General features: G+C 44.3%; 1 protein-coding gene across 3 annotated transcripts in view; it reads left to right on the top strand.

The window, feature by feature from the left end:
- Positions 1-8160, top strand: part of ppil2 (peptidylprolyl isomerase (cyclophilin)-like 2) — a 371889-nt gene extending 363729 nt beyond the window's left edge. For all 3 annotated transcript variants that reach the window (XM_070887580.1, XM_070887579.1, XM_070887581.1), the window contains 4 exons: positions 2263-2335; positions 3043-3105; positions 5265-5407; positions 7658-8160. In XM_070887580.1, coding sequence (XP_070743681.1) covers positions 2263-2335; positions 3043-3105; positions 5265-5407; positions 7658-7754 — 376 coding nt within the window. In that variant the 3' untranslated portion in view covers positions 7755-8160. The remainder of the gene's footprint in view (positions 1-2262; positions 2336-3042; positions 3106-5264; positions 5408-7657) is intronic.
- The last annotated feature ends 5783 nt before the right edge of the window (positions 8161-13943 follow it).

Below are 13943 nucleotides of genomic sequence, written 5' to 3'. Positions count from 1 at the left end.
ATTTACCCAGTTTATCTATGGAGGAGTGCATGACACTGAAGGGAACAAACGGAGAGAGAGATAGACAGTGTGACAAGTTTCAATCAAATCACAATGTCATAGGCATGCAGTTTGTTTGAGGAGGGATCATAGCTGCCAGCCACACCGGTGATTTCAGGGAAGGATGCACATAGCAACTATACCAATATAACACATGAGTGAAAGACTGAAGGTTACTGGGGAAAGGGTGGAGATCAACTCAGTAATACCACAACCTCTTGCACACACAGTTTCATAACTCATCAGGCCATTGAAAAGAGGTGACAACCAATGGAAGCCAGGTAGTTACCTGCAGAATGTGACTCCGACTACTGCTCTCATATATTGGTAATCAGCTGAAGACTTTGCTGGGGACTGGGTTGATTCTTTACACCCTGGGCTGTGGAATGGATGGTGGTGTAGGAAGAGCTGAGTATTCACATGCCAATCAAAGGCTTTACTCCTCAAAGGTCCTCAACCTAACTTAGATTGTGCTTTTACAGATTTGGATTTGTCCATGCCCTTCTCCCCCGGAGCAGCGCCATTGTCAGGACTGAGGGGGAAATTCAGTGATTGCAGTAAAATAGTTAGAACGGTCTCAACAGCTGTTGCATCTTTTATTTATTTTTGACCTTTATCTTTAATTCATATCAAACATGTTTCAAAGTGTGGCAGCTATTAAGTCTTTATGCAAAATAATCTTCCTACCTTGTAGAAAAATGTAAGTAAGCATTCGAAAACTACCATGAGTTGCTATCAATGACAAAATGATGTTACTAAAAGCTAGAATTTATCCTTTCCTAATGGAAATATATTTTTTGAATTATGCAAGAGTGGCAACTAATTATGAACGTGCCTGATGGAGCAGTTTTGTTGGGTCAGTGAAGCATTGTAAAGGATATGTACAGATGTTTTTATTCATTCTCAGGATGTGAGCATCGCTAGCAAGGCATTTATTGCCCATCTCTAATTGTCCTGAGAAGGTGGTGGTGTGCCACTACATTCCATGTGGTCAAGGTGTGTCCACAGTGCTGTTAGATAGGGAGTTCCAGGATTTTAATGCAGCATTCTTAAAGGAACGGGGATGTAAATGCGTTTGTTGGTGTATGACTTGGAGGGGAACATGGAAGTGACTGTGTTTCCATGCACGTGCTGCCCTTATCCTCCTCGATGGTGGAGGCCACAGGTGTGGGAGGTGCTGTCGAGTTGCTGCAGTGCATCATGTAGATAGAGGCACTGCAGCCATGGTTGCTCCAGTGTTGGATGATGGAGTGAGTGTTTAAGGTGGTGGATGTGTGCCAGTCAAGTCCTGGATGGTGTCGAGCTTCTTGTGTTATTATGGCTGTACCCATCCAGGCAAGTAGAGAGTATTCCATCACACCTCTGACTTGTGCCTTGTAGGTGGTGGAGAGACTTTGGGGAGTCAGGAGGTGAGCCACTTGCCTCTGACCTGCTCTGGTAGTCACGGCGTTTTATGTGGCTGGTCCCGTTTAGTTTCTGGTCAAAGGGACAGACTCACCAAAACTCACACTTGAACCCAAGTTTGTATTTTACAAACGAATGCAGATGTACACAATTGACATCGCTGATCCCTGTCAGGACTGTCTGCAAAACACATCAAAGTCAATCAAAACTTCTTGGAGATTTTTTGTGCACGGTGCAGAATAAATTCTGAACGCGTTGACTCTCACGAACAACAAACATACAGTAATTCGCAGAATCTCGCATCATCCAGCAGTGTGAGGATGAAGGAAGGCAGACTGGGTAACTTCCTCTCAGGAAATGGCGCGATCCCAGTGATCACTCATGTATTACTCCCCGTTCAGAATTTGAATAGGCTGGATTCCTGTGACAGCCTGGTTCTGTCCCATTACCCATTGGCAATGATGGCTTCTTACACAGTCTACTGATTACCAGGAGCTGTATCCGTTGAGTCCCTTTGGAGCTCTGAGCTTCATGGACGAAGTACTGTACAGGGACCTGCTCATATGTTGCAAATGGCTGTTAGCCAGAATTGGATTAATTTATCAGACTTTTAAGTTTGTCAACTTGCGGATTGATGCTCACAGAATTATAAAATCTTGCAAGAAAGCAGAAGTGAGTCCATATTTACCTGAATATCTAGGGCCTGTTACATTTTCTTGCAGGTTTGTTTTCCCCCAAGTACCTGTGAACCCTGCAGTACAATGTATGCGCTGGTTACACGATAGTTGGTGTGTTAATTTTCTTTTGTTTGAATTTCAGAGTGGTTGGTGGTTTTGAGACCTTGACAGCCATGGAGAATGTAGAGAGTGATGTGAAGTCCGACCTGCCAAAGGTAAACCTATTCTAATAATTGCACAGTATTTGTGACTGTATTTGTGCTTTCCCCCGTTTCTGCCACATAATGTACAGCTGCAGATTGGGTTGGCTTTATTCCAGCTGATGTAGTTGATGCTGGAATGTGATTCTGGGTTTGCCTCCCAAGCTTTCTATCACACCAGCTTTTTTATGATTATTCCCCCTTCCCTCCTCTGTGCCACGCGGCATTCCTCTGCCAAAGCAATTGTGCAGAAGGATAACCTCATCCGTAGACAATGCATCGACAGATGTGCCTGTCTCCTGCCCCTTCACTCCTCAGGGAACAGCGTTCCCATGCTGAGGATGAACCCTCTCACCTATTTCAACACTATACTGTATTTGTGATTGGTGATTTTATTTTCTGTAATTGAAGCTTTGGTTGTGATCAGAAAGAGCCCTTGCCCAGTAGAGCATTATTCACCAGTGAAAGAAGTTCAAATGAATTTTTAATTCTGATACTTAACTATAAATAGATATAATTTAAATATATTATCAGTTGGAATTGTACACCAGGCTTTACTACCCGTTGAATTGATGGGCTCCTGAGAATTTGGGTCGAGTTCCATGGCTGCATATGTACCTGCTTGTGTGTATGCTGATTCCCAGAGGCCGAGATGTCAAACTGCAACATAGTTCATTTAGTGTCCACTTTGGCAGCAGCTGAATTTTTTTTTCTCTCCCCAGGAAGAGATCAAAATTGAGAGGACAGCAGTGTTTGTGGATCCTTTTGAAGAAGCAGATGTTTTAGTAAGTACATGGAATGAGATGGAGTTATGTGATCAGACATCTTCCACTTGAACCCTGCCATAGCTTGGACCTAACGGTGCAAAAGCACAACAGACACATTATTTTATCTTGTATGAATGATAGGACATTGAACCCTGTGAGTGTAGCCTGCCCATAATGGAACATTGATCTCGTCTGTCTAGATTATACTGTAATGGGATCTCCTTGTCTGAATCACGTGCCCTGCAAGGACACAAGCCCTCGCTCAGGCCCAGAATTGGACTTTGTGCTCCTCAGTGCATCAATAGAGATGTAACAGAGCAGACATTTGACACTCCTCCTTCACTCTTGCACAGCAGAACTCAGCCAGAACTGGGCGAGGAACAGACTGATGGCTCTGCATTCTGCGACATCAGTGGTGTCACTCACTGACCGAGTCCATGGCACAAGGCAGCTGATTGCGTCCCAGGAACAAAACCTGATCTAAAATGTCAGCACTCTCGGGGCCGTATACAGTAAAGAAATAAATAACCTATATTTATACAACACCTTATCACATCCTCAGGACATCCCAAAGCAAATGGCATTCAGTGGATTATTTTTGAAGCGCAGTCACTGTTGTGGAGACAAACACAGCACTGTTTTGGAGTACTGTAAATTACAACTAATAGGAATATTTTAGATGGCAGGCATAAGAAGGGGACAGTACGTGGCATTAAAGCCCTGACCACCCCCACACCCCCCCCCCCCCATGGCTGATCCTCTTTCACAAATTAAAAGTACCCTCAGTGTAGATTTCAGATCTCTGCACACATCTGGAAGACATTGGACGCTGAAACCCAATCCTAAGTCCAGGCCCTTCCAGTCACCTCCTTCCTTCCGAATAGTTAGCTGAGGCCTTTCTATTGTGTACTAATACTTGTTTTGAAGAGGAGCTACCCACATTAGACCCCATCTTTCAAATGCTGAATAACACTTGTCATACACTTAAACACCTCTGGATTTTTATTGTGCTTTCATCGAAACAGTGAGTGGTAGTGACCTTTCTGGGGGAGTTGTCTGACTGTTTCTGAGGCTGTAAGTGTAGAGAGCTAAATTGGTCTGCGCAATTGAAGCACTCTGCGTTGATGGCAATATCTGCTCATTAGTTCTTTATCACTGTCGGACTGATTGAAACATAGAAGATTATGAGGGGGCTTGACAAGGTGAATGCAGAGAGGATGTTTCCACTGATGGGGGAGACTAGAACTAGAGGGCATGATCTTAGAATAAGGGGCTGCCCATTTAAAACTGAGATGAGGAGGAATTTCTTCTCTCAGGGTTGTAAATCTGTGGAATTCGCTGCCTCAGAGAGCTGTGGAAACTGGGACATTGAATAAATTTAAGACAGAGATAGACAGTTTCTTCACCGATAAGAGGTTATAGGAAGCAGGCAGGGAAGTGGAGCTGAGTCCATGATCAGATCAGCCATGATCGTATTAAATGGCGGAGCAGGCTCAAGGGGCCGGATGACCTACTCCTGCTTTTATTTCCATTTCTTATAGACATTTCTTCCAGTGATGTCATCAGCACCTACTGCATGAAGGGCCTGATATTTATGAAAGAGTTTGGCAGACTGTTCCATAACAAGAAGGAGAAAAGCACCATTATTTTTCCTCATCACACAGATGCAATTCATGTCGTCTCATTGTATGTTTATAAACCAAAGAAAATATGTTTGCCAAATACTTTTAAACTGCATCAATCAAAAGGAGCCTGTCCCTTTTGTAGAGCTTTTTTAACCTAGAACTGGTTTGGCCAGAAATGACTGACTAGCATAAAAGTCACGCACATGATCCAGCACACTTTCTAACTGAGGAATGGTTTTGGTTAAGTTCCACAGTGAATCCAGATAAATCCAAATTAGCCATCTGAACTAACCCAACTAATTTCCATTGATTTCAGCACAGGATACCTACAGCCAAGTGTATCACCGTTACAGTCAGGCTGGTTAGAGGTTTAGGACATCACCCTGTGTAGTCCGAGTTACTGCAGGATGAGAGCATCACCCCATGCAGTTGGACCCCATGCAGTTGGATATTACAGGATGAGATCATTGTCCTGTGGAGTCGGATGTACGCAGGGGGAAAGTATTGTGTATAGTGTGAAAGTTTCATTACCAACTGTTTCTCTATTGTCAGATTGCAGCAGAAAGGGAGAAAGCTCGGATCGAGGAGGAGGAAGAAAAGGCCAAAGCAAAGCCAATTGTACCTAAAAGCAGTTCAAATGCAGCTCCAAAAACCTACCGACAAGGTGTTGGAAAATACATCAACATGGGAGCTAAGTAAGTGAGGTTCTCCATTCTCAAAACACATGAAAACTCTAAAACCTTCACATCAAATGCAGCAGGATTCAGGGAAATGAGGCAATCATCTTAACAGCAGGGAAAGCATGTGTCATCCAGATCACCGAGGTGTATTGATGGCAGTTTGAGATCGCCACACTTACTGTCTGATCCTCCCAGCTCCTTACATTTTATATATTAACAAAAAACATTTATTTTCATTTTGTTTTGATATTTCTGGGGGAATTTTTGTCCACCTGTCTTCTCGATAGATTTTTTTCCCCACATTCTTTAGCGGAGATTCTGCCGATATGAGACAGGACAAGGCGAATGACTGAAGATGCTACTTACTCCATAGCCACGAACACTCCTCCCTAATAAACTGATGAAAGGTATAAAGAAAAAAAGAAAAATGGCAAATGCTAGAAATCTGAAAATGCACAACAGGTCAGTCAGTATCTATAAAGAGAAAAGACAAGTTATGACAGCCTGGGTGTATACCCCTCATTCAAATGGTGCTGATGAAAGGTACACACTAAAACATCATGACTTGCTGCTGACTGGCCTGCGTGTGTTTCCGTCGTTTTCTGATAGGACAGCAGATGGGATGGTCTGAGTTCATTTGCCACCTCTGTGATGGATACTCTGAGATCTCAGTATCACTAGCCCTGAAATCTTGTAGGTCACCTACAATTGCACAGCAAGGACTCGTTCATCTTGGCTGTTAAGGACCCTACTTTGTTATGTGCTTTACTGTGATATTGCAACCACTTTTCAATTTCCATTTTGTTTTTCACAACTTTCACTTCCCGGTTTGCCCACCTGTGTGTCCCTCTCCTTCCTTCAACCAGAAGAGCAGGCTCAGTGTGGTAATACCCACTGGTTTTGTTACTTCGACTGACCAGCCGGAAGTGTTTTCCTGCCATTTCCTTCCCCATACGCTGCCCGAGATGAAAAGCACTGATCCTTCAACTTGAGGTGGAGCCTCGGTTCCCTCGCCATTCACCCTCATTTTTTAGATGTGTTATTTGTTGCAGAAAAAAATAACGTCCTAGAGACATGATTCATGCCTTATTGGGGGAATTTTAACCCCAAAAAATGGGTGGATTGGAATCTGGTGGGAGGTTAAAGAGTTAGAAATCTGAATCACAACCCCAACCTGCTTCCAACCTGTCCACTTCTGGTTTTAACGAAGCTGGGAAGGGAGGGTTGGGTAGCCAATCCACTCGTAGGAGGAGGGTTGGCAGTTTAACTATTATAATGAGGCTGCATGCCTCTTGGTGATCCACCATTTTAAATTTAACGGCGGACGGATTTCCCAGATCTCAGGGAACCCGCGAGCTAAAGGGAGGTGAAGATTGCTGGATCCAGGAGGTAAGTGCCTTTCCACGTATCTGCTGGATCCAACGTTCCTGCCTCGCCAATCCCCTGCGATCGGACCCCACCCCCAACTTTCCGATCTTTTCCTGGCCTCCAGCTTTCCGGCCCTTGATTTTCCCCCCCGCCCCCCCGGTCTTCCGACCCCACTCCCAATCCCTCCTTCCCACTTCTTCGTGGCCTGGTGATGCAGGCATAACTGCCCCACAGCCAGTCAGCCTCTCCGTCTGGCTAGCTGTGGGTGGAAAACAGAGATTCAAAATGTTAACCAAATGTAAAGACAGGACCAGATGGAATGCTGGGTTTCCCAACCGCATTTCAGCCCCCCCTCCCCCTCCCTTGGTCTCTACCCACCTCCAGATTAAAATTCAGGCCACTTTATCCACAGACATGTGATTATATTATGACTTGACCAATCAATGACAACTTGTATTTGTATCGTTTTAATGTAGTAAAACATCCCATGGTGCTTCACAGGAGCGTTATTAACCAAAATTTGACACCGAATGACATGAGATAGGTTTTAAGGAACTTCTTTAAGGAGGGGAGAGAGCCAGAGAGGTTTAGGGAGGGAATTCCGGAGCTTAGGGCCTAGTCAGCTGAAGTCACAGCCGCCAATAGTGCAGTGATGAAAATTTGGGATGCATATGAGGCCAGAATTGCAGGAGCACAGAGATCTCAGAGGATTGTGGGGCTGGAGGAGGTTACAGAGATACAGAGAGGGGCGAGGCCGTGGAGGGATTTGAAAACAAGGATGAGAATTTTAAAATCAAGGCTCACAGGTTCTGCTGCAGCTGCCCTGTTTATATTTTGTTCTCCTCCCCAGTTGTCCCCTTCTTTCTATTTTCACATCCTTTCTCTTTCCTGTGCCAGAAAACGAGTGGCTGGGGATCAGGACAGCAGCCCCTCCACCAGCAGCAGCAAGAAAACCAAAGGGATCACCGGCTTTGGCAACTTCAGCTCGTGGTAGACCGGACACCAAGCAGCGAATGAGCAAGTGAGGAGGCAAACACCAAGCCGCAGCTCCCTGCTGCCGAAGATGTCTTTTACATTCAAAGGAAGTTCTAAAAGATCCCCAGGTTGCCAAATAAGTGACTGAATTTCTACCAGAAGTACTCTTTCTCTACTAACTAAAAGTCGTGTGATAGGGAAGCATATCCTTGAGTAATCTTTGTAATGCTAAAATTTCCATTTCTACTGTATATGAGAATTGAATTGTTGCATTTTGTTTCCGTGCTGACAGACCAGGTTCTGGGTTTTGTTGAACTCCTGGCTGCAGATGATGAGATCAGCTATCATTTATCTTTTTTTGTAAATCAATTTTCCTGTGCGATTTTAATTAAACTCAGTTGGATTCCTAGCTGAGATGATTCATACTGTTGTTTGGTGTACAATCCCGTCGCGTTCAGACTCCCTCAACAGGAAGCCAAGCAGGTGCAGAAGGACATTGCTTATGTGTTTGTTCCACTGACGTGAGTAACTCTGGTGCTGGCTCGAGCCACACATCCCAGGAACACCTTATTTTGCTTTTATAAAGTTGTTGGGAAATGAGAGTGAGCTCAGCCTGCTCCAGCGTCTTCAGCCACTCTGTTTTGAGTTTTGCAAAACTCAAAGTGAGTGTTGTGACGACAATAATAAGCTTTCAGATGCATAACCTACCAAAATGATTCAAATCTACAATACGTTGAGGTGGTGAGTGCTTTACTTACATTAATTGAGTCTACGCTCTGCTGCTTCTTCTCCTGCTTCAACACCCACCATGGCAATGTTGAATTCTAGCCAGAAGCGCCCAATAATGGTATAGGACTGCTTCCAGTGTGAGGTGGGGCAGAGATTTAAGAGCAGCAAATATTTCTTTTTCCTCTCACTTCCCATTGGGCCACAGATGACATTGCATGCTTAACCACTAATAAGTCAGAATGCTTATTCTCTACAAGAGAGCTTTGACTCTGTGGAACCTCCATTAGATTGAGTGGGGAAACCTGAATCACCCTTTTATTTTCATGTACATGTGGTACATATGGACATTGTGTTTATTTTCATTGATGCATCATGTCTGATTATTGCTGATGATCATGTCTGATGCATCATGTTTGATAAAATATGGCCCCATTTAGCTGGCACTGCAGTCTTTAACCCATAGGCTTGCAAATTCCTTTGGAACAATATGATAGAAACATAGAAAATGGGTGCAGGAGTAGGCCATTCGGCCCTTCGAGCCTGCACCGCCATTCAATGAGTTCATGGCTGAACATGCAACTTCAGTACCCCATTCCTGCTTTCTCGCCATACCCCTTGATCCCCCTAGTAGTAAGGACGACATCTAACTCCTTTTTGAATATATTTAGTGAATTGGCCTCAACAACTTTCTGTGGTAGAGAATTCCACAGGTTCACCACTCTCTGGGTGAAGAAGTTTCTCCTCATCTCAGTCCTAAATGGCTTACCCTTTATCCTTAGACTGTGACCCCTGGTTCTGGACTTCCCCAACATTGGGAACATTCTTCCTGCATCTAACCTGTCGAAACCCATCAGAATTTTAAACATTTCTATGAGGTCCCCTCTCATTCTTCTGAACTCCAGTGAATACAAGCCCAGTTGACCCAGTCTTTCTTGATATGTCAGTCCCGCCATCCCGGGAATCAGTCTAGTGGTTTCAATGGTTTAAATACTGGGGAGAAGCTTTTTTTCCTCATTTGTTCTCTGGGTGTGGGCAATACTAGCAAATGCCACATTTGTTGCTGTGAGATGGTGGTAGGGCTGCTTCTTGAGCCGCTGCAGTACTGAGGTGATGGTGCTCCCACAATGCTGTGAGTAGGTGTTACTTGATGGTATTATTGAAGACTCCTTCCATCGCTCTTTGGGAGGCAGCTGATAGGGCAGTAATTGGCTATGTTAGCTTTGTCCTATTTTCTTCTGGACAGGATATACCAGGCAATCTTACACACTGTCAGGTAGGTGTTGTCATAGCAGCACTGGAATAGCTTGGCTAGGGGAGTAACTAGCTCCGGTGAACAGGTATTCAGCACTACAGCCGGGATATTGTCAGGGTCCACAGCCTTTGCTGTGTCCAGTGCACTCAGCCACTTCTTCATGTCACGAGGAGTAAGTTGAATTAGCTGGACACTGGCATCTATAATGGTGAAGGCCTCAGGAGAAGACTGAGTAGCATTGTCCGCCAGCAGGTACCGCAGCCTTGCATCTTGCACTCACGTGATTGAGGATGAGGATATTGTTGGATATGATAGCCTAGTGGTTCTGATGCTGGATTACTAACCCAAGGTTAATTCATTTAATTCAGTGGATTAATAATTTATATTCACCAACTCATCATCATCATAGGCAGTCCCTCGAGTCGAGGATGACTTACTTCCACGCCAAAAAGTTCACAGGTGTTTCAATGAAGGACCTAATATTCCAGTTCTCGAACTAAATCTTGAAGGATGGAAGATGCCTGTGTGTGGATTTTTTTAATGTGTGGTGGCCGTTGCATACCAGTCACCACACGGGCTAGACAGAGCTAGTTCTTGGTCCAGTGGCAAGGATTTACCAAGGTATTCACCAACTGCAATCATGCTATAGTGCAACACATACGCCGAGTTGGAGGATATAAACCTGTACGCCGTGCACATATGCACACAGCCAGTAGTATTTCTGATTGGGTCGATAACTATTCCGAGGATTCACACAAATATAGCCATTTACAGTAGGGCTCAAAGACATGTTTCCGCATGTTGTTTGAATGAACCAAGTGTCAAGCTGACCAAATTGAATAGAATGAATCCTAAGGAAGTAGGAGGTCAGGAAGTGCTTCTTGGGAATAATGGTGTTAAAGTGACCCTTTCCACACCACACTGTTAAACGGATTCTCTACAACATGAAGAAGCAACTCGCAGTAACTAACATTTAAAGTGACGGTCAGACGCAAAGGTATTCAAATATGTAGTGGTCGAAATTCGGTACCGCCATTTTGGAGGCGGTGACACCGCCTGAACGGTGATTTTGCCGTCTGGGTAATCACCGCTTCAAACTGCCAAATTGAGTTTTTCCGCCCAAAGATGAGAGAGCAGCGCGAAAAGTGGCATTGCACACTCACCCTCGGGTGGCAACGGAGCGGTAACTCAGGAGGCCGACTGTATTTCCCCACGGTAGGCTGCCGGCATACGAGTTGAAAAAGTGAGGGAAAAAAAGCTTCCAGAAACTTCTCTGACCAACACCCACACTTCCCCACTGGTGTCTTTAATACATAAATAATGTAAGTTATTTAATGTAAGAAAAAAATGTAAGTTACCTTGATCTCTGGACAGTTCCGTCCCAGGATCCCTGATGCACCGACAGCTTTTCCAGTCAGTACAAATGCCTGCCGGTTGGACCACCGTACCTAGCTAATTTTGCAGCTGCACGTCGATGGCGTCATCGCGTGGGTGGAGGTAGATTGCACAGCGGTACCTCTTGGCACCGCCCCCACTGCCCAACTAAATTTCTCGTGAGCCGAGGAACCAGCTCCGCACCGACAGTGAGTGCTCAGCCTCCCGTTAGCCACCCCTCTCCGCCAATGGTGGCGTTACAAATGGAATTCTGACCCCACAGACTTTCTTCTTAGTAATGTGACTAAAACTCCCTGTCATAGACACCCAAATAAAATCAGTTTGGGACATCCTGAATTTGCTATGTAATAAACAACACTTTACATCACAAAACTGACAACATTTGGCACTAGATTGATAAATCATTCACTTGCTATACCTGACCTAAGGTCACTAGATGTAGATGGTATACAGGTTGAACCTCCCTTATCCAGAACTCCCTTATCCAGAAAAACCCCTCATCCAGAACCATTCCCGGCCACCGGGTGGCACATGCACAGAACTCCAACATGAACAAATTGAAGTCCTTCCTGCCGACTCCCGCAATCGCTGGCCCGACCCCGCGATCCACCGCCCCCCACCACCCCCATGATCTCTCTGCCGCACTCGCAGCCCCAAGCCAGCCAGCCCCGAAATCCCCTTGCTCAGTACCTGTACCATCCAATTTAACGTGACCACCCCAGTCCAGAAAAATCCCTTATCCAGAACAGGCCAGTTCCCGAGGGTTCTGGATAAGGGAGGTTCAACCTGTACCAAAATTGTATTCCCAGCATCAACGCCTGTGGAAATTTATTTTTATCTAAGCTGTACCACACTATATTGTTGTGCCCTTTTTAATATAAAACAAAATGGAGTCCTGGTCCTTCCAGAAATTCTGCAACAAGCAGTCGGCTTGCATAAACAGCTAAACCTGGCTTGAAATGGCTGATAGCCACCAGACAGCTCGGATTCAAGTCCTGCTGAAGACAAGTACCACCCATGATACTCTCCTATTGTCTATACGACACCAGTTCCACTCCACCCAACCCTTTTCGAAGTACTCAAACCACCAGCCATTATCTCTTGTAGAGACCTCATCCAAAAAGATAACTGACTAGGAAACTGGACAATCCTGACACAATGCAATGCAGGTAATAGCTCATTACCACACTCTCATCGAGTAATGGCTGGCTGGCCAACTAATAACCCTGACAAAAGGAAATATCTGGAAACCATGTCAGGACAAGGATGTAGTAATTAACTCTATCTGTATTCACTGACTGCGAGACAGAGCCAATACACAGGGAGAGGCCATAACTTGGGTTTTACTGTAAAAATATCTTGTGAAATTGTACCATTGCAGAGGTGTTCACTTAGCCATTGACTGAGTGTGACCTTTCCCTTGCTAGCAAGTAAATTAAAGAAACTTCCGCCAGAGCTGAAGGTGTCTGAGTAGTTTATCGGAGGTCGAGATTTCGACAGTTTTTGGAGGTTCCACCGAGATGCATACACTCTGCCCTGTGAGTAAAACGGATACAGGCATAGTGTCTCTCCAGTGAAAGGCTTCAGTGGCCAAAACAAGGTGAGCCTTTTGCTCACAAGAGGTTTCTTCACTGTTGAATCGCATATGTAATCTGTTGTCCACAGGAGAGGTACTGCAATCTACGAGACTCGACATTTAAAAGCTAAAGTTATTTTTTATGATCATTTCTTTCTCAGCTCACAGGCAGAAGAGATCTGGTTCTGGAAATATCTTGAAACAGCCCGGAGAAGGTTTCAGTAGGTAAGGTAAAAACAGCGCTAGTCGATCGAAGGTTCTCATGTGATAAGATTAGAAAAAAAAAGGTTCTTATGTGATAAGATTAGGGGGAAAAAAGCACTAATCGATCAAAGGTTCTTATGTGATAAGAGTTAAGGTAATGGGACCATAAGTTTTATTAGGATAAGTTAAGGACTCGGTCTGTAGTGGCGTACAACGCAGACTTAGAATTGATTATTTGTTTAGATAGAGTTTAAGGTTATGATTTGTGTACTCGCGTGAATGTTGTTTGTCCTAGTTGTCCTTGTTATACTGTTGTGTGCAATACCTTTGTGCAACATTGCAATTAGAGAAACAGGAAGAGTTACTAGGGAAAATTGTGATTTGGAAAAACAAGGATTGATTAAGAGAAGAAACAGTGACTGATTGATCAACTACGGTTGGTTCGTGCCAACATCTCTCACACACCCAGACTGAGCCCGAATTAAGAGCCTTTTCAGGCCACGTAACGGCCAGGAGATGTGGGCGTAGAGAACTCGGTTGGCCGAAAGGATTGTGAGATCAGAAACTGTGGAAAATCTTAATCATCCAGAATGGGTGCTGGAGCAAGTAAACCACCAAAAGGGACCCCAGCCCATTTCATGCTCCAGAATTGCGGTCAGTCTTCAATTGACCAAAAGAAAATGGGTAAAGTGGACTAAGGATGAAAACAGGCCATTTCCATCCGATGGTTCATTTAATTTAGAGAGAACAACATGTCTAGAGGAGTGTCTTATAAACAGAGATCCAGGTAGAAGAGGTAAAGAAAAAAAAAGGAAAGTAATAGAAAAAAAAGGAAAGTAATAGAAAAGGCCTGGGTTCCGATTCTTCAAGTCCATGTAAAATTAACAGAGGAAGTAAATCAATAAAAAAAAAGAACCTGATAGTGACTTATGGATTCAAAAAAAAATAAAGCTGGCCAACAGAAAAAAAAGCTTTATTGAATGAAGAGACACTTTTGTGAATGTCTGTCTTTGAATGAGAGTGCTTCTGTGTTTTTTTTCTCATGTGTCTGG

The sequence above is a fragment of the Pristiophorus japonicus genome, chromosome 8 (genome assembly GCF_044704955.1).
Source record: "Pristiophorus japonicus isolate sPriJap1 chromosome 8, sPriJap1.hap1, whole genome shotgun sequence".
NCBI lineage: Eukaryota > Metazoa > Chordata > Chondrichthyes > Pristiophoridae > Pristiophorus > Pristiophorus japonicus.
The sequence above is the reverse complement of the archived record's forward strand: the minus strand, read 5'-3'. Positions and strand labels throughout refer to the sequence as shown.